Source organism: Sarcophilus harrisii, chromosome 4 (genome assembly GCF_902635505.1).
Source record: "Sarcophilus harrisii chromosome 4, mSarHar1.11, whole genome shotgun sequence".
Classification (NCBI taxonomy): domain Eukaryota; kingdom Metazoa; phylum Chordata; class Mammalia; order Dasyuromorphia; family Dasyuridae; genus Sarcophilus; species Sarcophilus harrisii.
In genome coordinates, this window is record NC_045429.1 from 448,075,009 (window position 1) to 448,102,297 (window position 27,289).

The window sequence follows — 27,289 nt, forward strand, 5'->3', positions numbered from 1 at the left end:
CACTCAATCTTCCTAGGCCTCAGTTTACTAATTTGTAAAATGAAAGGTTTGGACTGGATGGCCTCTGAGGTTCCTTCCAACTTGAGATCTACGAACTGATAAACTGTACCCACCAGATCCACCTAATCTTAACTAGGTCTTCCCCACTGTACAGAAATACTTTTATTTAGCTCTTTTTAACTCTGAGAGAATTGAGAAATACTCTCCCCTCTCCCACATAACCCACGTTTCCAAGTTGTTTTTCTGCTTTACTCAGGCTAAAAATATCTTATTACTCTGTGTAGGTTAGGGAGAAATGTTCATACTTTTGTTCTTTCAAATTAAATACTTCTTTGTAATTGCTTAACAAATAAATGTGAATTGGTTCAATGGAGGGAGGAGGGAAGAAATGCTTAACACAAAGCTTGACACATAGCAGGTACTTAATATTTATTGACTGACTGGAATAAGAGTACTAGTCAGTCACAGTTGGTGGACACTGGAAAGAGCAAAACCAGTAAGGACTCAGAAAGACTGTATTTAAGAAGAGAGCCCAAACCACTCAGGGTCCCCCTAGAACCCCTGATGGGGAGATGTAACAGCCTGCCTCTGGTTGAATGTACTTGCTATATTTGTAATTCCCCAGACCAAAATTCCCAACTTGAGAAGAAGTCGTTTCACTTTTATATTTGCATCTTGGGATTTAGCTCAGTGCTTGTCTCATAGTAAGCCCTTGATAAAGGCTTTTCATTCATTTGTGCTGGAGGAGTGAAAAGAGGCAAAAGAGGGAAATGTAACCCCAAGGGATCTAGGGGGAAAAGGGAGGGAGGAAGGAAGGGAGAGAAGAAGGGAGGGAGGGATAGAAGGAGGGGGGAAGGGAGGGAAGAAGGGAAGGAGGGATAGAGGGAGGGGGGAAGGGAGGGATAGAAGGAGGGAGGGAAAGAGAAAGGGAGAAAAGGAGGGAGGAAGGAAGGGAGAGAGGAAGGGAGGGAGGGAGGGAAGGAGGGAAGGAAGGAAGGAAGGAAGGAAGGATCTCAAGCGTAAAAAAAAATCATCTTACATAACTCCATCTTACGGAGCTCTCCATACTCACACTCCTGGATCCAAGTCCCATTTCCCAGTAACAAAACAAGAAGCTCTGTAATGCTCATTTCCTTGACCTCCAGGAAGCTACTTCATCACTCCCATCCCTCCTACATCAGAGTACCTTCGACTTCCAATAAGACAAAACAAAGATGAATGGGACTCAGGAGAAAGGGAGAAGGGCTTAAGGAGGAGAGAAGCCTCAGGGTAATTAATTCTCCTGCATCTGTCCTCTTTCCTTCTAAAGCTTCTGGGAAGCCTCCTGAAAGGGTCTGAGAGCTTATTCCATTTCCAAGACTTGGTGAGCAGACTTTAGGCTACAAAACAAATGTCAATCAGGCTCTCTCTGCTACTGATAACCTTTCCCAAGGGCTAGGCAGCCTATCTACCCATAGAGGAGAGATTCTTAAGCTGGGGTCAACTAGCAAGCCCATGGATAGATTTCAGAAAAATCCTGAACTTGGGTGGAAAAAAATTACATTTTTGATAGAATTCATTTTCTTTGTAATGTTAAATATTTTGGTGTGTGCTTTTAAAAGTATTTTTCTGAGTAGAGGTCCATAGGCTTCAGAAGTCAGCTGCCAAAGGGGTTCTTGCCACAAATAAAAGCCCCATAAGCCCCTGTCTTAGATCTGTCATATGGTATAGAGTTAGAAAGGACCTCAAAAGCCAGCTAGTCCAACTCACTCATTTTACAGAGTGGGAAACTGAGGCCCAGAGAAGGGAGAGGAGCTGTCCAAGCTCACACAGTCACTCAATGTTGGATCAGCAGCTAAAACCCAGTCCTTCTTCCCCTAGTCCTCAGCCTGGCATCTTTCCTAATCCTATCTGTGCCCCATCAGGGGAGGTGTTGTGAAATGACTGTTTCTGCCATGTCAGAAAACAGGGGATCCCAGAGAATGGTTTGGCAGAAGAGAACAGAAGCATTTCTTGTGGGAGTCGTGAAATCCAACCCCCACCTGGTGATCAAGGGATGAGTAGGACTTTTGTAAAGTGGCTGGGGCAAGAGGGGATCGTGCCCGGCTCCATTAGGAAGTTTGCTGGGGGAGCCAGGAGGATACCCCACCAAGTACTTCCCTCCTCCCTCTCTCTGGCTTTCTGGTAGACTGCCCCACTGCCTGCGTGTGGTCATGTCCTGGAATAGAACTTGAGAGCCCGGAGGAAGGCGGAACATAGGAGCTCCTCTGCAAATTTCCACAAGAGGACGCTTAGGTTATATGCCTGTTAATGGCCACTAGGTGACACCATAGTGCCAGGCCTGAAGTTAGGAAGACTCCTTTTCCCGAGTTCAAATCCCGACAGACTTGTTGATTCTGAGCAAGTCACTGACCCCTGTTTGCCTCAATTTCCTCATCTGTAAAATGAGCTGGAGAAGGAAATGACAGACCATTCCAGTATCTTGGCCAAGAAAACTCCAAATAGGATCATTTAAAGCTAGACACAAGTGAAAAATGGCTGGACAACAACTGATATATCCCTGGCTCATACAACTAATCAAGCAATCAGCTTTTATCAAGGACTTTCTGTCACCAGGCACTATGATTAAAAAATTAAGTGGGAATAAAAAATTAAAATTAAACAGTCTCCGCTTCCAAGCAGCTTATTTTCTAACAAGAGAGGCAGCAGGTTCATGTATATAGATACATATATGCATACAGGTATATAAGATAGCAAAGTGGGGGCATGTGATGTAAGAGGCAGCCTGGGAGAATGGATAGAGAGTAGAAAGACTTTAAAGAAAGTCTTAACTCTAAGGCCTCTTAGCAGTCTGGCCGTGGGCAAATCACTTAGCCTCTCATCACACCCAGGAGGCTCTCTAAGGAGTTACAGATTTGTTTTAGTGGAGAGAATCTATCAGGTAGTTGGAGTGACAGTTTGGACACCACACACACACACACACACACACACACACACACACACATACCACCATTGAAGAAAGAGAGAGAGAAGGAAGAAAGTAGGGAAGGAGGAAGGGAGGGAAAAAGAAGGAAGGAAGGAAGGAGGAAAAGAAGGAAGGAAGGAAGGAAGGAAGGGAGGGAGGGAGGGAGGAAAAAAAGAAAGCAAGGGAGGGAGGGATGAAAAAAGAGGAAGCAAGGAAGGGAGGAAGAAGAGAAGGAAGCACTCATCTATGCCTTCTCATCCAACAACTCTGTCCTCTCCTAAAATCCCCTACGGGGAATCCCCCCAGTTTTCTTGCTTGCCTTCCTTAAGATAATATGGTACATTGGGAAGACCCCTGATCCCGGCAGTTTAGTACAATAGGGTCAAAATAGAAAGCTCCATGTGACTTAGAAAACCTCAAGTTAATACTATCTAAATTTTGTTGTATTTTTATTTTTGTTTCACATTTCCCAATTCCATTTTAATCTAGTTCTGATGCTCTGGGGAGTTTTCTCACATCTGAGTGGACGACAGGAAGATCTGGATTTGCATCTCACCTCTGACCTTTATGACCCAGCCTCAGTTTCCTCATCCATAAAAGGGGAAGAGATGGGGTTAATTTCTAAAGTTCCTCCAGGTTCTAAATTTATGATCTCACTATATGGAATGTAAACCCTCCTTGTAAAGGGATTGTTTCATTCCTGTCTTCCTTCCTCCGTGGGCTTGCCAGGGACTCATAACAGGTGTTTAGTTAATGTTAGTCAAGTGATTGACCTAGATTCAAATCCTGCCGGTGATGTTTCCTACCTGGGGACTTTGAACAAAGAGGCTGAAGTTGTTGCTGTTCATCCTGTTTTCCAAGAAGAGCAATGACATCACCAGGAGGTATCTCGACTTGAAGGGGAATTGGATTTAAGCAGAGGCTCCCGAGGGCCCTTGCAGCTGTCTAGGATCCCAAGATCTCTTGGCCCGAGGTGGTGGTTTTGCATTGCCTAAGCTTATTCTGGGGAGACCAGTTCTGTGACTTCATTAGCCTGGGGAGGTTTCCAGGAAGAAATTCTTTCTGCCATTTGTGCATCTGAGCCTGTTCTGCTACATTTCATCTTCTGCAATTTTCTGGGGACACTGAGGGATTGACTTGCTCAGAGTCATACGGCTAATATGCAAAATAGGAACCCATTTCTTCCTGACTGGAAGTCCAGTTCTCCATCTGCTCGAGTCCACTGTCTCTCCTACGAAATATAGGCAGAGTAAACACAAAGTGATTTCCACTGCATACACTCCAACCAATACACACACGCTGCTTTTACAAAACACTCCTGATCCCCAAGCCTCTTGAGCTTAATAATTTATTTTAAGAAAGTTTACTAGTGGGTTATTGGTTCTACTCTATGAACCATATAGCAAAAGCATTATTGTGCCCATTTCCAAGACAAGGAAATGGATAGAAATTAGGTGACTTGCCTAGGAACTAGTCAAAGGTAAAGCTGCCTCAACCTTGGTTTAGACCATTTCTGATGTCCTTCCCACCCTTTCTTTGATACCACATAGGCAGCAAGCTTTTGTCCCTGTGCTTTCCCCAAAGAAAAAAGTAGACAAGGAAAGGGCCTTAGCTCTTTAGGGTCTACATCACTGAACCAGGGAACTCGGCATCCAAGAATGATCCAGGAGCCAAATTGTTGCAGGTTCATGGGAAACGGTGCGCCAAGGAGGTCTGGAGAGAACTTGGGGGTTAGATCAGGCCCTTAGGGGTCCCTTCTAACTCTAGCTCTAGGAGAGGAAGTCAGTGACTCCTAGAAGGGTTTTCTCAGGGCCAGACTCTGTGATGTTCTTGCTCTGCCATGATGGTCCCTGGATTTACCCATCATCTTCCACCCTCTTGGGCCAGCTGTCTTCCAAATTTCCCCATTTCCATCAAGGGCCATCCTTTCAGTACCAAGGCTCATGCATCCAATCGGTTGCCAAGGCTCACCTATCCTAATATCACAACCCCCTTCCCATGTTTCTTTTCTTTTTTTTGCTGAGGTAATTGAGGTTAAGTAACTTGCCCAGGATCACACAGTCAGGAAGTGTCAAGTGTCTGAGGCCTGCTGACTTCAGGGCTGATGATCTATCCACTATACCAACTAGCTGCCAGTCTATACGTTCCTTTCTTTCCCCCATTTACACTGTCTCTTACAATAGTTTGGGCCTATAACCCTCCTCCCCTAGTTTATTCCAATACCTTCCTGATAGTTCTTCCTACCTCCATTCTCTTTGCTGTTCAATCCTTCACAAAGTTGCCAAATTTCTATTCTCAAAATCAGGGGTCCTCAAACTACGGCCCATGGGCCAGATGTGGCAGCTGAGGACAATTATCCTCCTCACCCAGGGCTATGGAGTTTCTTTATTTAAAGGCCCATAAAACAAAGGTTTTGTTTTTACTCTAGTCTGGCCCTCCAACAGTCTGAGGGACAGTGAACTGGCCCCCTATTTAAAAAGTTTGAGGACCCCTGCTCAAAATGATCATGACATTCCCTCCCCTTCTCTGTTCGAGAAGTTGCACCCTAAATAGCCAAAATATCCAAAAAAGGCTGACATTTGAAACCCTGTCCAGTCTGGTTGCTACCTACCTTTTCAATCTGATTTCAAATGACTTCCCTTCAGTCAACCTATTTCGGGCAACCTGTCCTGCCAGCTGCTCCCCTAATGTGACACTGGCTCTCCCATCCAACAACTCTCCCCCAAAGATCCCCCTCGACCTGCCATTCCTTACCTCCATGATGTGGAATCCCAAGCTTCCTTCGGACACAACCCGGCTGCCATGTACCAAGGCCTCTCCCGATTTAGACTTAGTAGCATTCCCTTCTCCTTGAAATTATTCTTTAAATTGATTTTTGTTGATTTTTTAAATGTCACCTACATTTTCCCCTGTATCCTTCCTGTTCCCTCCTCCTAGAGGGCCGTCGCTTAAAACAAAGAATATTTTTTTAAAAAGGAGGAAAAAAAAGGAAAAAAATTCATATCAATACAGTAAAACAAAACAAAACAAAAAAACCCTGACATAATATGCAATAGTCCACACCCTTAATCCCTTTCTTCTGCAAAGCGGTAGAAGGGTTTATCTTCTTGTATTTTTTATTTAGGGCCCAACATGGTCATTATATTTTGAAATGATTTTGTTTACACTTTATAAAATCCATTTTATGGACCCTGTATTTGCTTACTTGGGTAAAGTGTAAGCCCTGCCCCTCCATCCTTACAGTATATACTCCTTAAAGAAAGGAAATGCTTTTTATTTTCTTTTTATGTCCAACACATATCTTATATATGCTAAGCGCTTATTATTGGTTTGACCCTTGGCCCAACACCCACACAGTAGGTCAGCACCCCCAGGATGGAGAAAGGGCCAAAAAGGAGGAGTTGGGGGAGAATGAGACCTCCAAGTTCCAGTCCCCAGAAGCTCATGGTGGATGCCCAAAGACCTAGAGAGAGCACACAATTCCAGCTGCTTCCCAGCCATGAGCACTGACACACAAACTTTCCTGCCTCAATTTGGACTAGTGTTCTACATCTTCCTCAGAAACACAATCAGAGAAGGCCACACAGCCTTAATCCTGATTTTACTGTAGCTGATGGGGTTCAGGCCCGGAGACTAGAACACCAACTTTCTCCACAGTCAGAAGCACCCCTATTCCTGTAGTGTCAGGGATCCATCATGTCCTGAAAATAAGTCATGGTGTCAAAAGTGTCATAGGGCTATGAGTCTGCGATGGAGTGGGAAGCAGAAAATGTGGTCCTGTAGAAACAGAGGATTTTCTACATCCCATCACCCTACTAAGTCCAAGTGGAAATCGAGCAGTAGGGGATTTCTGGATTTAAGGTTAGATTTGAGGAACTGCCTCCTGAATGGCCTCACTTTTTCACACTCACCTCAACATAGAACAGGACAGATGATATTTTAAAAGGGCATCCCTTGGACAGGTAGGTGGCAAAATGAACAGAGCACCAGCCCTGAAGTCAGGAGGACCTGAGTTCAAATCTGGCCTCAGATACTTAACACTTCCTAGCTGTGTGACCCTGGGCAAGTCACTTGACCCCAATTGCCTTAGCAACAACAACAACAAAAAAAAGGCATCTCTTAATATCTAAGTATGATCCCATACCCAACTTGCCCTTTCAGAGGTAAATATGGGTAAGATTTGTATCAAATCCAGCTTGAGTTCATTTAGGAAAGTTCAAGATGCTTAGGTAAAGCACAAGTATGGAGAAATGGGGTACAGAGACAAATGTTTAAGTTTGAGATCATGAGAAGGAGAATAGGAGAAATGTGAGCCTCAAGGATAGTGAACAAGAAGGTGGGGGATACGCAAAGTGGGAGGAGTGAAGGGGGGGCACATAATCACAAGTGCAGAGGATGAGCAGGGAGAGGGCCAAGGAAGGAAGTCAGAGTTCTATTAGACTGGACCAGAGCTTGGGAAGGCTGACCTGGGCCAGAGAGAATGAAGGATCCAGACCCAGGGTCCGGGTGAGTGCAGCAGCTGAGCCGGGGTACCAGCTCCCACCAACCCACCTAACTCTCCGGAACCCAGCTGTTCCTTCTCACCAAGGCGACAGAGACCAACAGGGAGAACGCGTAACAGTCGACACAGAAGTCCTGTCCCAGCAAGGGACTTCCTCTGGCTCCAGAAATCTTCTCCTTCATCCTCTGCGGAGCTACCTTCTCCTGCATCCAGTGAGGCTGGCCCACACCTCACAGCTCTTGGTCCCAGGTGGAATTTCTTTCCATCAACAAGGTTCGGAGCAATTGGGGTTCAAATTATTCCGGAGTTTGGGAGAGCAAGGTCTCCTCAGCTCTGAAGGGAAGCTAGATACCTCAGCTCCGGTGGAGTGCCTCCCTCAGCTTTCCAACTCTTCTAATTCTCCATCCCCACTCATCTCCACTTCTACTTTACTCTTGAGCTCCTTCTGGCTACGTCTTCCTCTGAGTCGCTCTTCTTGTCCCCAAAGGCCTTGTCACCGTCTCAAGAACAAGTACACATTCCTTCTAACTCAGCCCTATCTGTCTCGATGGATCACGGAACAACCCCAAGATTCCACAGCCGGGATCTGAAATGTCTGGCCTTAGAAGCTGTTCCCTCTCCCTCAGGACCTCAGTGACCTTTCCCACGGGGAGGCCGAGACGGCTTCAGCCTCTGAAATAAGAGTCTGAAAGGCCAGTTACTGGAAGAAAGGAAGGGAGAGGGTGCTCCACAGTGAGCAAAGGTGGAAATGCAGACCCCAGCCCCAAGAGCCTTCAGATCACAAGCTCTTTCTAGATGGTCTTTCCTTTGACTCAGAATGGACACCATAACCAGGGTTTCAGATTTTATTTATGAATAAAGCTACTTCCAGCCCCTCCACCAGCATTAGCCGAGCTCTCTCACCTCCGCCATCTCCACTGCCTCTGGGAGAAGTGGGTGATTAGGCCAGGCTGGGGTCTGGACTCTGAGACAGGGGTTCTGTCCCCCCCGGGGCCACTCCCTTCTCTCTGCATCTGGCTCTGAATCTGTCTGCAGACCAGCTCCTGGACATCATCCTGGGGAGGAAAGGGACACGACTGGTTGAATAGAGGGTCTGCCCGGGGTGGAAGCAGAAAGTCCTGGCTGTGGATGCTCTCCTGGCAAACACACACACACACACACACAAAGTTACACATACATACAAACATAGTTACACAGATGCTATTACACACATAAACACACAGTTACATACATACATAGTTATATAGTTATATATATATACAAAGTTATACACATACACAGTCACATACAGTTACACACATATACAAACACACAGTTACATACATACACAGTTACACATAGTTATATATACACAAAGTTACACACATACACAGTCACACATAGTTACACACATATACAAACACACAGTTACATACATAGTTACACATAGTTATATACACACAAAGTTACACACATACAGCCACACACACATATAGTTACATACATACACAGTTACACATAGTATATATACACAGTTACACACATACATAGACACATACAGTTACATATACAAATACAAACGCAGTTACACATATACAGTTACATACATACAGTTACACATAGTTATATACACACAAAGTTACACACATACAGCCACACACACATATAGTTACATACATACAGTTACACATAGTATATATACACAGTTACACACATACTTAGACACATACAGTTACATATACAAATACAAACGCAGTTACACACATACACAGTTACATACATACAGTTACACATAGTTATATACACACAAAGTTACACACACATACACACAGTCACACACACATACAATTACATACATACACAGTTACAAATACAAATACAAAGTTACACACAGTTACATACATCCATAGTTACATACACATATACACATTTACACATACATACAGTTACATAGATACTGTTACAGTTACATACACATACACACACTATTTTATACACACACAATTACACATCCATAGTTACATACATACAGTTACACATAGTTATATACACAAACTTACACATAAACAGTTACACACACATACAGTTACATATACAGTTACACACATACACAAACCCACAGTTACACATACAAACACACACATTATTATACACAGAGGCCCTCAGCCTCCCCTCTCCTACCTTCCAGGCCTCCACCTCCTCCACCAGCACCAGTTTCTCCTTCACCACGTCCAACAGCTGCTTCTCCACGGCTTGGAGTTTGGCCCTGCAGATGCCCAGTTCAGCTTCCACGGCCAGTTTCCTTTGGGGAAGGGGAGAAGGCTCAGTCTCAGCTCCATCCTGGGTCTTAGGACTTTGGTCTGGGGGCAGCAGGGACAGGGGAGGTAGGGGATGGGGGGTGGGGGAGCACAGACCCGACAAGAGGCCCAGAGTGCATTGAGAGAGAACAGCCTTGGAGGTGACCTAATCCAACCTCTTTATTTTCCAGAAAGGGAACTAGACTGGAGGGGAGGGGGGAGAGGGTATTTCCCTACCAATCTTTAAGTTTTCTAAGTGCGTTTCAAGCTGAATTTGATACAGAACATCTGGACACAACTTTCCTCTAAATGGGAAGAGACTAGAGAGAATCTAAACCATTTATAGTCATATTTTATCTGGAAAAAGGGACTTGGAAAAGATGGGAAGAGAAAAAGGACTTCCAAGGACCCCCTGGCAGCAGCTGAGAACACCCCCTGTTTTAGCAATGCTGGGAGGAGCTCGAGGACATTCAGTCTTCTCAGTGCTTGATTCTTTGGCTGCCCTCCCCCCCAAGCCCTCCAGGGCTCCCTGCCTTACTTGGCTATGGCGTCATCCCGTTCCTTGGTGACCTGTTGCAAAGCAGTCTTTGCCTCGGCCTCCCCCAGGGCTCTGGCCACCAGCAGCCCTCAGCTCTGCTGCAAGGGAACCAGGGGGGTGGGGTTAGGAGAAGGCTGTAATCGGGCTCCTGGGGAGGGAGGGAGCGAATCAGGAAGCGGGGAACTTCTTACCTGCCTCTGCTCTGGGGTCTTCCTGCCTTCCTGCGGGCCCGCGTGCTCCGGCTGCCTGCTGTCTCTGTCTGCCAGCTGGTTTCTAGGAGAGGGGGTGTTGTCATCATGACCCTGTCCCTCCCATTCCAGCTTTGCTCACCCTAGGGGGAGGGGGAGACTTCCTCAAACTATCTTCCACTCCCCCATCGCCTGGAATCTTATCCCCAGAGGAAGGCTACTTACCTTCTGAGTCAAGGTTACCTCAGGGGGAGATGGCCCCAGACCTGAGCTTCCAGTTCCCAGGGTGGGGCTGAGGAAAGACCTGGTCCTTTGACCTTCCTGCTAGAGTCACTCGGGCCCCACCCCTGCCCTCTCCCCCTGCTCTACTCCACCCCTTCCCGTCCCAGCTCCCAAACCCTTACACACACACACAGCCAGGGGCCCATTCCCTCAGCTCTCAGGGTGTCCTAAAGGTGCTGTAACCCGAGGCTCTTGGAAACCAGAAAGCCCAAGCCAAGCGATCACTAACGAATTCAGGTTGATGGGAGGAAGGGAACATCGTGAGGAAGCAGCAAGACCTGGGTTCTTAGTCATCAAGGTGGGGACCCCTGCTCAGGACCCTGGGAGTAAGACCAACCTCCCCATCCCCTGGCCCTAAGAATTGTGTCTGCGCCTAAATTTTGCTTATTTCCTCCCCGCCTAAAATCCCTTGCCCCTGGCTCAGGGAACTAAAAGGCTGGCTGGGGCCTCAGGCTGGTTTCCTTATAAAGCATATCTATAACCCTAAATCCCCAGACATCTTTGGGCCTCAAAGTGCACAATCTAAAATGAGGCCGTTGAAGAAGATGGCCACTGAGGATCTTTCAATCCTATAGTCTCTTCCCAGCCTTTCGGAATCAAGGGCTGGAGAGTTAGAAAGAGGAGATTTAGGACTGGAAGAGATTGTAGAAGTCTATCCTAGAGCATAGAGTTCCGGAAGCAGAAAAGTCAGGATTGAACCCCAAGCCTTACTCTGTTTCTACCTCACCCCATTGGCTTACTTCCCTTCAGCCTTTCCTCTGACCCTCAGTACTGTCACCTCAGGCCATAGGAAGACAGTAGCAAAACTGGCCCAAAATAGCAGAAAAAGTTTTGCCCGACTGTGTGCCCGATGGAGCTGACCAAAGCTAGACTGGCTATGGCCCTAGTCCAGTGTCTTTGTGATCCAGTGGCCTGACCTTCCAGGAGAGACCCGAGAGTGAAATTTTCTTACCCAAAGAACAGTGTTCTAGAGTATTGAGAAGGGAAGAGGGTGGCCATCTGTTTGGAGGAAAAAACCACGCTGGGAAAGAAAAAGGGAAGAAGGCTAAAGATATAGTTGGTTCCAGAAGGCAGAAAAGTGGAAAAGTCACTTATCAAATCCTTTTATTCCAAGTCTGGAGTGGATTTTCTAAGGGACAGCCCTATTGAGGATGAGACCTAGGACTTCTGATTGGCTAAGAGATCTGAGTTAGCAGAGATCTCTGGGTAGGAAAGGGGACAAATGCTTAGGAAGTGATGGAGAGAGGCAACGGTGAACTCCCTGGTATCCCAGATAAATAGGGATACCAACCTCAAGTATTTCCCTTGAGTCCCTGATAAAAGCAGACATGTTGGCTTTTTTTTTGTTTGTTTGTTTTTTCTTCTGTCATGGTTTTTCCCTTGTGTTTCTCTCCCAACACGATTCATAAATAAATGTACATTTTAAAAGTTAATATACATGTATAAACAGAAAAAATTTTTAAAAAGAGTTGGACATATATTGATTTACTTGCCATCTAGGGAAGGGGGAAGGGGAAAGAGAGGGAGGGGAAAAATCAGAACACAACATTTTGCAACGGTGAATGCTGAAAACTGGCTATGCCTATGTTTTGAAAATAGAAAGCTTTATATTAAAAAAAAAAGTTTTTAAGAGTTAGAACTAAGAAAAAAAAAAAAAACAGGCATCAGCCTGATACATTCATTCTATTCTCTTTGATTGAGTTAAGCTCTTAACTCTCAGTGAAAGAGCTCATTTACTATTGTGTATTCTTTCACCTATTATTTAACCAGTATTTAGTGGGAAAGAGGCAAGTTGATAAGAGCAAGCTATTCTTCTTCCCTTTAAGAACAATCAGAGAAAGTGGCTTTTGTTCTTAACTCCTTATATCCCCCTAAACACTGGATAGCTGATGTTTAGTAGATATGGCCTGGGACCCCTTTTGGATTTAGGAGAATAGAGGAGAGACCAACCAGCCTCAGTGATGCTGTATCTTGCTTGTCATTCCCCAAACTGACAGGAGGGATGATGCCTTTTCATTCTCTCTTATTCTCCACAAAAGTAGAAATTTCAGTTTCTCTCAGAAATGAGACGAGCCAGATCCCAGATCACATATCTACCCATGTGACATGTGACTAGATGGGCACATCTCATACAGTCTCCATATATTTGGATGATTTACACAGTGATGGAAACAAGAGAGGATGAGCTTGAAAGTTTCTGTGCCGTGTATCCAGCAGGTTAGGTCCCTGCTCTTCGTCCCAAAAGGCAAGTGCTCTTTCACAGGTTCTCTCCTCCAAGCGACTAAGAGGTTTGAACCAAGGAGTCAATTGTGGGGATGCTGGTACAAGAACAATTCCTGGCCAACTTGCCCAAGATACTCCAAGCCCGATGTCCAAATCACCTCTTAAATGTCTACCAAGGGAAAAAATCACCACTGATTCCAGAGCTATGGAAACCACGAGAACTCTTCCTGTTTTCTGGAAGCCTGTCTGAGATTGACCTGGAATTGGCCAGTGCTGTGCAAATGCATTTTAAACCAGAATGAATGACTTCTAAGGGGATGACGTGCCGATGTGGTCAATCCATGTAATGGGGACATTATCCAGTAGAATTCCCTCCTCCCTTTTACCACACAGCTCGGGCTCCATTTTCCCTGAAAGGCAACAAGGTTCTCCCAAGGATTTGATTGACCCAAAAGGACAACGTCTTGAGCTGTGGCCCAGTTGGCAGATCCCTGGTAGCCTCTGGACACCCTGATGAGGCTTCCTGGTCACCTGAGTTCATAAAAAGGCCCTTCCGTGTATTGTCAAGCCATAAAGAGTGTGTTCAGACTTGGATGCCTCAAGATCATGTGAGTCACCACCTCCTGCCCAGCCGACCAGATGCCCTTCTGGTTACTCTACCCTGACTAAATGCTGGAATATCCTTGTTGAATATTTTTTCTATGCTAAAGCTGAGTAAGCGTCTATTCCTATATTGAACCTAAATCGATGGGTACCCACCCGAGTCAGGACTGCTCCCAACAATATGTGGTACACTTAAACTGCTTCTTGGGGCTGTTCTTTGAGAGTTTCCATGTCATTCCCATAATTCTGTGATATAGATGGAGCAGGGATTAGTATCCCCATTTTACAGGTGAGAAAACTGTGATCCAGAAGTGAGTTGCCCAGGGTTTAGACAACAAGTATTCACTCAAACCCATCCCAGCAGCTATGTGTGCCCCTCTTACCTCAGGAACTGCAGCCAATCACCTGTCAGCAGGGATCCCATCTCCCCATCAGCTCAAGTCTCTGCGGAAGCTATTTGTGGCTAGCTACCCACACTGGATCCCAACAGAGGAAAGTCCCAATGCTCCCAGCAGGATTTCTGCTTCAGCCAATAGAGTTTCCCATCTAGAGTCAAGAAGAACTCAGTTCAAATCCAGCCTCAGATCCAAATCAGTTCCAATTGATCAGTGATGAACAAAACTAGCTACACCTGAAACAGCCCAGGCAATACAATTCAAGACAGCCAAGATATGGATAATTTAGAGATTTTATGGGTAATTTAGAGAGCCAGGGAAGGCCTGGACGGACCTCCGGTAGAGTTCCGTGTCGAACCAAAGTAGACACAGCCTTCTAAGCATTCTTGTTCAGCCTTGTGGTTACAATGGACCTTAAACAGTGACTCGATATGGGGCTTACAATAGCAGATGTTTGACATAGATTTTATTTTTTTAATATCTTTCTTTTGACAAGATATATGCATGGGTAATTTTTCAGCATTGACAATTGCCAAACCTTTTGTTCCAGTTTTTCCCCTCCTCCCCTCCACTCCCTCCCCCAGATGGCAGGATGACCAGTAGATGTTAAATATATTAAAGTATAAATTAAATACAAAATAAGTATACATGATATAGATTATTTTCAGAGCAATCAGGGTTATGGAACATCGAACACCATAGATACCCCTCATTATTGATCAGGTACTTTGAAGTGCAAAACACCTCCTTTAATATAGCTGAGCAGACATTTCTCTGCAAGCCCCGAGGACCTTTGACCTAAGATTGAGGGAGGGGAGGGGAAGCCAGTCCTTTGTCCATTTCACACCCAGTGAAAGAACACTGGGAAATGAGTGTGGGCCACAACATAGCATTTGCACTCTTTCTGTTAATGTTTGCTTGCTTTTTTGTTTTTCTTCCCAGTTTGTTTTTAACCTTCTTTCTAAATCCCATATTTCCTGTGCAATAAGATAATTGTATGGATATGTACACATATATTGTATTTAACATATACTTTAACATATTTAACATGTATGGGACTACCTGCCAGCTAGGGGAGGGGATGGGGGGAAGGAGGGGAAAAGTTGGAACAGAAGGTTTTGCAAGGGTCAATGTTGAAAAATTATCCATGCCTATATTTTGTCAATAAAAAGCTATAATAAAAAAATTAATTTTAAAAAATCCAGCCTCAGACATTTATTTTCTTATAATTCTGGACAAGACACTTAACCTCTGTTTGCCTCAGTTTCCTCATCTGTAAGATGGAAGTGATAATAATAGCACCTTCCTCCCAGGGCTGTTGTAAATATAAGATTAGGTAATGTTTGTAAAGTGCTTAGCACAGTGCCTGGCACAGACTTACTATTAAGTAAAGGCAGGAAAACAATATACACAATGACTACGATAAAGTAAATAGAAAGAATAACAACAAAACAATTAAACTTGGATGTCATGAAATTCTACTGGTCAAACAAGGCTGTAAAGAAAAAAAGAGTGCAAGAAGATGCAGCTCCTGTCCTTTCTTACTGAGGTGGGGTACTATGGATGTAGAATACTGCATACCATGTCTTAGTTTTACTAAGATTTTCTTCTTTTTCAAATTTTTCACCCCAAGGCAGAGATTTTTATCCTTTTTAAAAAGTCATAGACCACAAGTGGATAGAACACCAGCCCTAAAGTCAGGAGGACCTGGGTTCAAATCTGACCTCAGACACTTAACACTTCCTAGCTGTGTGACTCTGGGCAAGTCACTTAACCCCAATTGCTTCAGGGAAAGAAAAAGTCATAGACCCCTTCTCAACATGTTGTTCTTAAATAAATAGAATAAAATACATTGGATTATAAAGGAAACCAATGATATTGAAATACATATTGAATGGGTCAGGAATCATTTTCAGAAATTCACTGGCTTTAGACACTAGCTGTGTGACCCTGAACAAGTCACTTCCTGGATGCCTCAGTTTTTTCATCTGGAGAAAGAAATAGCAAACCATTCCAGTATCTCTGCAAGATAACCCCAAATGGGATCACGAAGAGTCAGATATAGCAGAACAATGAAGAGCAAAAGAATTTTAAGTTCACAGACCCCTAGATTGGAAACCTCTGCTTCAAGAAATGGAGGCTGTTCTAGAGAGGGAGAAGGAAATTAAGATTAAGAAATAAGAACAATGTAAAAGTGAAAAATATCAGCAGCAATTTTTCAATTTTTTTTCTAAAATAAAGTATATTTTTTGGTGGAAAAAAATGTGTTTTTAAACCTATACAGCAGTGAGTGGTATGCCTGAGCAGCTCACAAGAGAGCTGGTTGTTAAATTTTTTGTGTGAGCATTTATACTTCAGAAATGGGAAAATGCTACTACAGATCAGGGCTTGATCTATCATTTTGTTGATTTCTCGACTTGTGAAAATTAGGTAGAAAATGTTAATGAGGTGAATTCTACTTAAAATTGTGTCCCTTGTACTTTTTTTTTTCCCCCAAGGAACAGGTTGTTAAACATTTACCAACATAATCCTGCCTATCAAGCTGTACTGATGGACAGAATTTATCCCCAAACTGTAAAATAATCAAAGCAGGACTTTGTCCCTTCAGTCCTCTCCTGGCACTCTCACCTCGCTCCCACAGAGCTTTGCTCCCCCACCTCCATCAAGACCCCACATGCTGTACTAACTGATAAGAACTTAAGGTGTTCTCTCTTCCAGGGAATATTTGCTCAATACAAGAGAACTTTAGAAGATCAAAAAAAGCCTCAAAGAAACAAATCGGAGCCTTGGAATTCATTTCAACAAACACATCTCCCATTATAGGCAAAGTTCCAAAAAAAAAAAAAAAAAGATCCTCAGAGAACCTGTAGACCAGCAATTCTCAAACATTTTAGCCTCTGGATTTTTGACAGACTTAAAAATTATTAAGGACGGGCCAAAGAGCTTTTGTTTATATCTCTCCATACTTACCATGTTTGGAAATAAATCATTTTAGAATTATAGTAAAAATAATTTTAACTTTGTGGCTTCCTGAAAGGGTCTCAGGGGTTTCTGGACCATACTTGGGAATTGCTCTGTATCTTTATCCTGTTTCTTTATCCATCTCACTTTCTCTCCTCTTTCTTTCCTCTTCATCTCTATTTTTTTTATACTGTTCTTCCCTCCCTTTCCCAGCTCTCCATTCTTCAATTCTCCCCTTCCTTTTTTTTTTTTTTTTTTTTTTTTAAGCTGAGGCAATTGGGGTTAAGTGACTTGCCCACCCAGCTAGGAGATGTTAAGTGTCTGAGACTAGATTTGAACTCAGGTCCTCCTGACTTCAGGGCTGGTGCTCTACCCATTGCACTACCCAGCTGTCCCACCTCTCCCCTTCCATCTTTCCTGTCCTAGCCCCAGTGAGCACTTATCCACCTGCTAGCACCAACCCTGTGCCTGAAACATAGCTCCTTGTTAATTGACTGACACTGGATCCAGAAAATCCTCTTCCATGGGGTGGCCAGAATTACATTTGAAGGTCAGCTTCAGTTCTTATCTCCTCCTCACTCTATGGTATCTAAGTGACATTCTAAGTCATTGAAAAGTCAGCTGCCTTGCTTTCCATGATTGCACAGGATCACCTTTGTCCGAAGGTGCCCTCTTAAACCTGGCTCTGCCTCCGTGACTGGCCCAAGCCCAGAAAGCTCTTGGGAAAAGCCTGGGAACCTCCCTTCCCAGACTCCTCTCGCAAGGCTAAGAAAGGAAGACGTCTCACAAAGTCACATAGAAAAAACCCCAGAAGAAACCAGCAAGAATTCTGAATCTCGGATTTCTATCCCTTCATCAACCTCTTTACTTCCCCAGTGTGCTTTTTTTTTTTTTTTTTGCTTAGGCAATTGAGCTTAAGTGACTTGCCCAGAGTCACACAGCTAAGAAGTGCCCAATGTGCTTTTTTAAAGAGACTCTTTTAGGGCAGGAACTGTCTTTTGCCCTTTTTTTTTTTTTTTGTATCCCCAGTGCTTAGCACAGTGCCAGACACATAGTAGGTGCTTAATAAATGTTTATTGAATGAATAATGAATAGAGCTGGAGACAGGAAGTCCTAAATTAGAATCCTACCTCAAGCACTTGCTAGCTTAGGGATCTTGGTGGTGGGAACTCTAAACAAGCTTATTCTGTCCCCTTGTCAGGAAATGCTAAGATAATTCATGAGATCCTGGGGAGCTAGGTGGATGTTAGCAGAGAAAGCCTGAAGCACTGATAGGTTTATAATAATCCCTGGTGGGGGGCAAACAAGAAGAGCATAGAAGTCTCAGGTTTAAATGAGCCTCTTATTCTTAAGTGAGTTTTTGGTTTAAGTTGACTTTCAATTACAATTCCATTCCAGCTAGGGGGAACCCACCTTGACTTATCCAATCAGATGCCAACCTGGGATTGACCCTGAGCCGCCATCCCAGGCTACATTTCCTCTATAAAACATCTGCCCTGATGTAGATCTTTGCTAAATCCCTTTTAGGGTGTGAGGGATAGAAATCCTATCCAAAAATGATTACTCAGAGACCTCTCGAAGTAAAAAGCAGAAAAGTTGTTTATTTAATTAATTCTCATGAGAATGAGCAATTCCACCACGAGGAGGGAAAGAGAGAGAGCTCACGGTAGAAGAGCTAAAGAAGGAGATAAGGTATACAGTTTTTATAGGGTTTAGATACAAAGGATTACATCATGAGTTGGAGAACATTAAGAGATAGGTGCCCCCCTATCCCTTGATTGGATGTTATTCGTGCCAAAAACAGCAGATTCCTAGTTCTGGGAGGAACCATACATCAGGCAACTAATTGGCCAGATGTTGGTAACTTGAACAGTGATAAATGTCATCATTCGAGGTTAAATACATATGTCTAAAATCTAAGTATATATTGACTACCACTCAACATACCCACACAGGTCACAGAGACCTAGAGAAACTAAAATATAGAAGAGGAATTTAAACGTCCTTGGAAGTTCTTCACCTTATCTTGACTACATGCAGCTGCTGGAAGTTCTTCAACTACACACACACACACACACACACAAGGGTCTGGTGTGAATTCTATCAACCATAATCACCTACAAATGGAAGTTAGTTTTTCAGTGTCTTGTTAGCCTACTTAAGACAGCCTCAACCATGTTATTTACTCATTTGTTCCTCCCTAAGTCCTCTTTCCTGAGACTAAAAGGTTCCTGAGTGGCTTAATCACCTTGCCATGTTTGATTAAGCCTGTGAACTATTTCATGTGATGGTAACTTTTTGTTTTATGATAGATGCCTAGGAAATGATTTCTTCATGTCATAATGACATGATACTCCTCCATGTAATCATATCACTGGGTAAGTCACAGAGCCATTAAAGCATTCACATAAAACTTTGGATAAATCACTTCCCATTGCTGAAATGAAGCAACTATACTAGCTCTTCCTTCCTTCCTTCCTTCCTTCCTTCCTTCCTTTCTTCCTTCCTTCCTTCCTTCCTTCCTTTCTTCCTTCTTTCCTTCCTTCTTTCCTTCCTTTCTTCCTTCCTTCCTTCCTTCCTTTCTTCCTTCTTTCCTTCCTTCCTTCCTTTCTTCCTTCCTTCCTTCCTTCCTTCCTTCTTTCCTTCTTTTCCTCCTTCCTTCCTTTTTTCCTTCCTTTCTTCCTTCTTTCTTTTCCTCCTTCCTTCTTTCTTTTCCTCCTTCCTTCTTTCCTTCCTTCTTAGTTCTTCCTTCCTTCCTTCCTCCCTCCCTCCCTCCCTCCCATGAATGAGGCCATTTTTTGCCTCATTTCTTACTTAGCCTAAATATCTGAATGAATATTGCCTCAATTAACCTGAGACCTGTAGAAGACCTTCATCCAGGGCCATCTCCAGTCATCCTTATCTGCAAGTGAATGATGAGCTTAGTGGCAATGCAGAGAGTTGTGGGAACCCCTTCTGGTCTGCGCAGAGTTCAACGTCAATTCACAAAAATTCACAAACCCGAAATATTAAGAGACAAAAATGGAAGTTTACTGTTGGATGAGAAGTCAGTTTTGCTAAGAGACTGACTTCCTAGTGGCAAAGTTGTATTAGGGAAATAACAAAAGGCTTTTCTCTGAGAAAAGGTCTCTTCACAGTGGACACAAGTCCTGGAAGGTTTTTGGTCATTCTGCAAAGTGAGTTTGGAAATATCTTTTAAAAGCTCCGTTTTCAGGTTGAAAAGAAAGCCAAAGTCCCCAGGCCTAGATCTCCCATTGAATGGAAATCACTTTTTGAAAGCTTCTAGAACTTGGAATTTCCTGAAAAGAGTCTGTATCCCAAAAGATCAATGGGGTGGTTTGCCTTAGAAAAGGCCAGCCAGGAGGATATGCTCTCTCTCATAGACTCTCTGGAGTCTGGGAGGGCAGGAATCAAAGGGGACAGGATTTCAGAGCGCTAATTTTACAGATTCAAGGGAACACGATTTCACACCCCCATCATGACTACCGGACCAAGATGGCTCTGGAGGAGAAGGAGAGGCTAGTGACTTTGTCCAGTTCTCCCTCCATTCAATCCAGTTCACTGGCATATCTCGGTGATGTGATTTTGGGGAGCAGTTCCTGGTGCCAAATGATGTGTTCAGGGTTCAGCACCAAATGATGAGATTGGCGTAGGTGCCAAATATTGGTGTTTGATCATGTGAAGAATTCACATTGGCCATTCTCTTTGGCTTAGGTTTATTTAGGACAAGTTAGAGACAAAAGGAAGAGAAACAATAGATGCCAGAAATGATAAATATGTTGGGAGTTAGAGTTGGAAGAGTTAGCAAGGAAAAGAGTTTTAACAATGTTGGAAAAGAGTCGTTCCTTAGAGGACTTCAAAATTAACCAAGAGAAAGGGAACACCCATGAAGTTGGGGTGTGGCCTTTGCTGGCAGATTAAATCCTAAAATGGATTTAGCGTCTTAAAAGAATTGGTTAATTATAAGAAATAGAAAGAATAGAGGCAGAGTAAGGGATGAGAAGAGAGACACCTCATGGCATGGGGGAGGTGAGGAGAAAGACACCCCAAGAGGGATTCAACAAAGATGGCCTGAACCATGGACAGATTGACAGGGGAAATTTAATCTCAAGGGTTTACATAACTTGGATTTTTTAGCCAACATAGCAAGGCGAGGCTGCCCAAGACCTCCACAGAAGAGGGGGACTATGACATGAAATTGCTCCCCATCAGTGCCCTTCTCTGCTTGCTGTAGGCAGTAATCCCATCAATACTTCAGTCTTTCTCTGCCAACCCTACCTAGTCACTCAGGACTCCACCAATGGCATCACCTCCCTGAAGTCTTGGTCCTCTTTTGAAGGGTAAACAATAGCAAGCCATTAGAACCTAAACCGGGAACCCCTGAGGTTTGGGTTGAGGTTATTATTGGTCATTCAATGAGAGCCTGAGTGATTTTGGTTTCAAGGCCTAGTCAAGTAGCTCCATTGGAATTTTTTGAAGCCTGTTTTTTCAGAGCTGTATTCCAAGAAATCGTGAATAAAAACTGAAGGTCAAAAAAACAAATTGTCAGCTTTTAGAAAAAAGAAAAAAAAGAATAAAAATAAAAATAAATCTAGCCCTCAAACCCCCAAATATCTATAAATATAACGACTCCAGAATATGATTGCATGGACTTGTGAGAATCTGAGCCTTGTTACAGGATACAGGAACTAGAGTTCTGGGCTGCCTGAGTCCACATCACAGCTAGTAAGTATCTGAGGCTGAATCTGAATTCAGGTCTTCCTTACTCCTGGCTCGGCACTCTATTACACATATACTCCATGTACACATACTACAGATACATTATACCTATACTTATACTATCTTAGCACTCCTCCAATTCAAACTCCAGAAAAAGGTGTATATTTGTGTGAAATTAACTGAGTGAAGACATTCTCTCTCTCTTTTTTTTTTTTTTATTTAATAGCCTTTTATTTCCAGGTTATATATATGGGTAACTTTACAGCATTAACAATTGCCAAACCTCTTGTTCCAATTTTTCACCTCTTACCCCCCCACCCCCTCCCCCAGATGGCAGGATGACCAGTAGATGTTAAATATATTAAAATATAAATTAGATACACAATAAGTATACATGACCAAAACGTTATTTTGCTGTACAAAAAGAATCAGACTCTGAAATATTGTACAATTAGCTTGTGAAGGAAATCAAAAATGCAGGTGTGCATAAATATAGGGATTGGGAATTCAATGTAATGGTTTTTAGTCATCTCCCAGAGTTCTTTTTCTGGGCATAGCTAGTTCAGTTCATTACTGCTCCATTAGAAATGATTTGGTTGATCTCGTTGCTGAGGATGGCCTGGTCCATCAGAACTGGTCATCATATAGTATTGTTGTTGAAGTATATAATGATCTCCTGGTCCTGCTCATTTCACTCAGCATCAGTTCGTGTAAGTCTCTCCAGGCCTTTCTGAAATCATCCTGTTGGTCATTTCTTACAGAACAGTAATATTCCATAATATTCATATACCACAATTTATTCAGCCATTCTCCAACTGATGGGCATCCACTCATTTTCCAGTTTCTAGCCACTACAAAGAGGGCTGCCACAAACATTCGTGCACATACAGGTCCCTTTCCCTTCTTTATAATCTCTTTGGGATATAATCCCAGTAGTAACACTGCTGGATCAAAGGGTATGCACAGTTTGATAACTTTTTGAGCATAATTCCAAACTACTCTCCAAAATGGTTGGATTCGTTCACAACTCCACCAACAATGCATCAATGTCCCAGTTTTCCCGCATCCCCTCCAACAATCATCATTATTTTTTCCTGTCATCTTAGCCAATCTGACAGGTGTGTAGTGGTATCTTAGAGTTGTCTTAATTTGCATTTCTCTGATTAATAATGACTTGGAGCATCTTTTCATATGATTAGAAATAGTTTCAATTGAGTGAAGACATTCTCATGGGAATATGGCCTTAAATTATATTTTAATTGTGACTTGAGACTTTATACTAACAAATAGAGCTATAGCTAAAAGTCATAGGTGTTTGTCCCCTCCGGTTTCCCACCACCTCTTAATTAGCATTTAAGTACTTCTTTTAAATTGATGATGGCTTTGAATTCTCTTATCCAAATATATCTGCTTGTATAGCAGTTCTCTAGGGAAGTTTAAGTAAAAGTTTATTATTGTAGACTGGTATTTTTTTGTTTCTGGGATAGATTTCCTCATGAAAATGTAAACCCAGACTCCCCCAAATAATGGGCCAGGCAGGGGCTTCAGGAACTCCTGAGTTCAGGCTATTTAATCTGGTGTTTTGCAGTTTATGCTTTGCATTTCCTCACTGAAGAACGCCTTGTCAGATGGGAGATGCCCTTTCTCACAAGATAGTAATAAACCCCTTTTTGCTTTTTTTTACATTGAGAGTCTCTGACTGTTTTTGTGGATGATATTGTCCCACACCTATTGTTGCCCTTTTAAGAGTAAAGATAGGACAAGGAAGACAAGATTCCATTCCCCCATCCCATAATTATAGCTAGCATTTATGTAATACTTGACCCTCAAAAATAAGTGTTCTTATCACCTCCATTTCCATGGGGAAACTGAGGCAGATAGGTGCAATCTGAGCCCAGATTTGAATTCAAGGCTTTCTTATTTCAGGTCTAGCACTCTATCTATTGAGCCATATTTAGCTATTTATTCTCATCCCCCTTTACCTAGAGCTGGCAGGTATTTTTAGATGATTTTTTTTTCTTTTTCTCTAAGCTGTTTCTAATTCCTGCTTTTTTTTGGTTTAGTATAAATTGATTAATCACAAATGCTTTGTGATTGAAATCTGTTAGCAAATTGCACACAGGAAGAATTGGAATGGAGGAAGCCAGTGACTAGCTTGATATACGCCGAGATAATCAGTTCAGAGGTATAGCCCAAAACATTAAAGTTTCCTCTCAATAAAAAAAAAAAAGAGTTTGATTTTGTTAGTAACCTAAATAAGTTCCTAAAAAGCAAAAATGAACCATATCTATCACTGTGGATATTGTACCCCTTACTAGTTATGAGTAAGTCAAGTTCAGAGAGCATGAAGTGACAACACCATCTGCTGGTTACAAGTAAATATCCAACCATGATTTTTTTTTTTTTTTTTTTTTGATTTTTTGTTTTTGTTTTTGTTTTTCTTCTTTGGGATTTTAGATATTGGGTTTTTTAAAGAAGAATTTCCTGCATTGCATGCACATTTTAGTATCAATTTTTTCCTGAATTGTCACTTTTAAAATATTTTATATAAATTCTTTTTTTCATATATAACTAGAGTTTAAAATTGAAATTAGCATGATTTTGGCTCCTTTTAAAGAATGATATGATATGTCAGAACTTTTTCGTTCACTTTATATTTACTAAATGTTTTTCTTTCAATTTTGTTGTATAATTGTTTAAATAATTTGTGCAGTTTTGCTTATTGGTTATTTCATTATTTTCTCTTTTGATATTTTAATTTCCTCCCCTTTAACTGAAGTTATCCATTAAATCTTATTTTGGATGATGTTTTATTTTGCATTGTGGTGGAGTTTTTTTTTTCAGTTCTTATAGGTGTACCAGTTTTCACTGTGTTCTGTTTACTATACCCCTTTGTTGCATCTGTACATTAATGCTTATCACCAGATGTGGCCAAAGAGAACTCTAGTTGGTATCTAATTGCATGGCAACAGGCAAACAGAGTACTATTGTTATTATAACTGTTTATCTGCATGTTCCCCTTTGCATATACTTACTGTTATTGCTGCTAATTTTCATAACTTATTGCTAATATTCACTGAGTATTCATTGTTTTGAAACTTGGTTTACAGCAAAATAATGGTTTGGTCATGAATACTTATTGTGTATCTAATTTATATTTTAATATATTTAACATCTACTGGTCATCCTGCCATTTGGAGGAGGGGGTGGGGGGGTAAGAGGGGAAAAACTGGAACAAGAGGTTTGGCAATTGTCAATGCTGTAAAGTTACCCATACATATAACCTATAAATAAAAGGCTATTAAATTAAAAAAAGAAATTTGGTTTACTTTTTTGGTCAGTTAATGGATAACTTTTTGTTGTTGTTCATTTATGACCTACTTTTCATCACCTCATCTGGAGTTTTCTTGGCAAAGATATTGAAGTGGTTGAGCATTTCCTCCTCCAGATCATTTTACAGATGAGGAAACTGAGGCAAGCAGGGTTACTTGACTTGCCCAAGGTCATGCAACTACTAAATGTCTGAGGCTGGGTTTGGATTTGGATTCTTCTGATTCCAGGTCCAGCACTCTAACCATTGTACTACCTAGATGTCCTGTATAATCTTTTAGTGATTCACTAAATTGAGGTATTGAGCTTTTTTTTTTAATAGCTTTTTATTTACGAGTTATATGCATCGGCAATTTTACAGCATTGACAATTGCCAAACCTTTGTTCCAATTTTTCCCCTCCTTCCTCCTACCCCCTCTCCTAACTGGCAGGATGACCAATACATATTAAATATATTAAAATATAAATTAAATACAAAATAAGTAGTATTGATCTTTTAATGAATATCAAAATTCATACAGTATTACTGATATTTGAAGTAGACCTTGTTTTAGAACTAAGGCTGTTTATAAAGTTTTGAAAGACAAAATACAGGAGATGTGAAACTGCAGAATAACCTATTCTGAGATAAGGTTAGGATAAGTCACTGATGTTTCAGTTGTATGTTAACCAGACTCAAACGATCATTCAACCACACTCAACAAAATCCAAAGAGAGAATCATACCCTAGAAGTTGGTTTCCAATAAGGTATTATAATATATATATCATATCAATATCAACCGAGAGAATTAAATTTTAGGAGATACTAGGATTCTCACCCGGACAGGAAGCTAAAGTAAAATTCTTTCCATCAGAATCAGTTATCTCATCAGACACCAGGTATGTGAGCAAGTCGGAGTCTATAGTGTTTTCTCTGTATCAGAAATACTAGGATCTTATGTAGAGCCCATCAGGCATTGAAGAATTATTGAAATTGGGACCCTAAAAATGGGGGAGGGGGAATCTCAAAGATATGAAGAAAAATCTCCATTGGGAAACCTCACTTTGAAACCGTTTGGGAGCTTCAGCCAATGCATGGGCTAAAAAATAAATAAATAAATAAAATAAAGATTCAGAGCTGAAATTAGATTCAGAACCTCAAGAAAGCTTTCACACAGGTTCATTCCCAAGTCCTACAGAGGAACAATATTGTACATCAGACAACCACAGGCTCAAATTAGGAATTTTCTCAGAAGGGGACTCCTGACCTGGAGAATGTCCCTGATGGAAAATCTGCATTACACTTGTACCAAAGGTTTTATGGAATTGGAAAGCATCTTAAATTATATAATAGAGGAACAGAGTAATGGTGAAACTTGGATGACTTTGAGATTTATGGAGAGCTCTATTTAACCTATGGACTTATGGAGAGATCTATTTAACCTAGAACAACACATAGCAGATTCATTTACCAAAATCTGAGAAGCATTTTAGGGGTAAAATGCTAGGATCTTGTGTAGAGCCCACCAGGCATTGAAGAATTATTGAAATCAGGGCACAAAATGTTGGGGGGGATCTCAAAGATATGAAGAAAAATCTCCATTGGGAAACCTCACTTTAAAATCATTTTGGGGAGCATCAGCTAGTACATGGGCTAAAAAAAAACAAAAAAAAAACCCCTAGGGATTCAGAGCTGGTTAGATTCAGAACCTCAAGAAACCTTTTGAAGGAAGGTATCATGGACAAGGCTGGTTCTGTCAGAAAGGCATGAGAGAGATGCACAGAGGCCCATAACATCAGGGAAGTGATGCCGTGACAGGCAAGTGACTTGGATTTAAGCAATATGGGCCTGTGCAAAGTCTTTTCCTCTCCAGAACCATCTGGGTCCAGTAATCAGATATAGTTCAGGATGACTGATGGATGCTGGCCTTTTAAAACTAAAGTCTTCAAAAGGTCTCACTTTGTCTGAGGTAGCACCCATTCAGTGATTAAGGCGAGGTAGCAATTGAGGTAAAGAATCTCCTCTTTCACCTAGTTCACAAAAATCTAAATAAATTTTAAAAATGAATGAATGGATCTGGAAGAGTAAGACCCTCAGGATTTCTGGTCTAAGCAGAAAAGATTGCTATTTACATTCCATCTGAGTCAATCAGGACCCAAACAATGACCAAATGGGGCTTGGTCTAGGATCTATTGGTGGCCAATCAATGAGCATCAGATTGGTTTTGACAAATCGAATCCTTAAGAAATCTAGCCAGTAAACCCCAAGATAAGTAGATAGCAGGTAAGACACAAGTACTGCCCATAGGAGAAAGTCAGAGGGTTGGAATTATTTTCTGCTAGAACTGT

At 42.1% G+C, this 27,289-nt stretch overlaps 1 protein-coding gene across 1 annotated transcript; it reads right to left on the reverse strand.

Annotated features, from left to right (window-relative positions):
* Nucleotides 1-3,139: 3,139 nt before the first annotated feature.
* Nucleotides 3,140-16,626, reverse strand: LOC116423667. Its single transcript, XM_031968748.1, is given in 7 exon segments — nucleotides 3,140-4,175; nucleotides 8,349-8,500; nucleotides 9,606-9,726; nucleotides 10,260-10,357; nucleotides 10,455-10,532; nucleotides 10,673-10,771; nucleotides 16,579-16,626. Coding segments are annotated over 7 exon segments (672 nt in total). The 3' UTR covers nucleotides 3,140-4,099.
* Nucleotides 16,627-27,289: the final 10,663 nt, after the last annotated feature.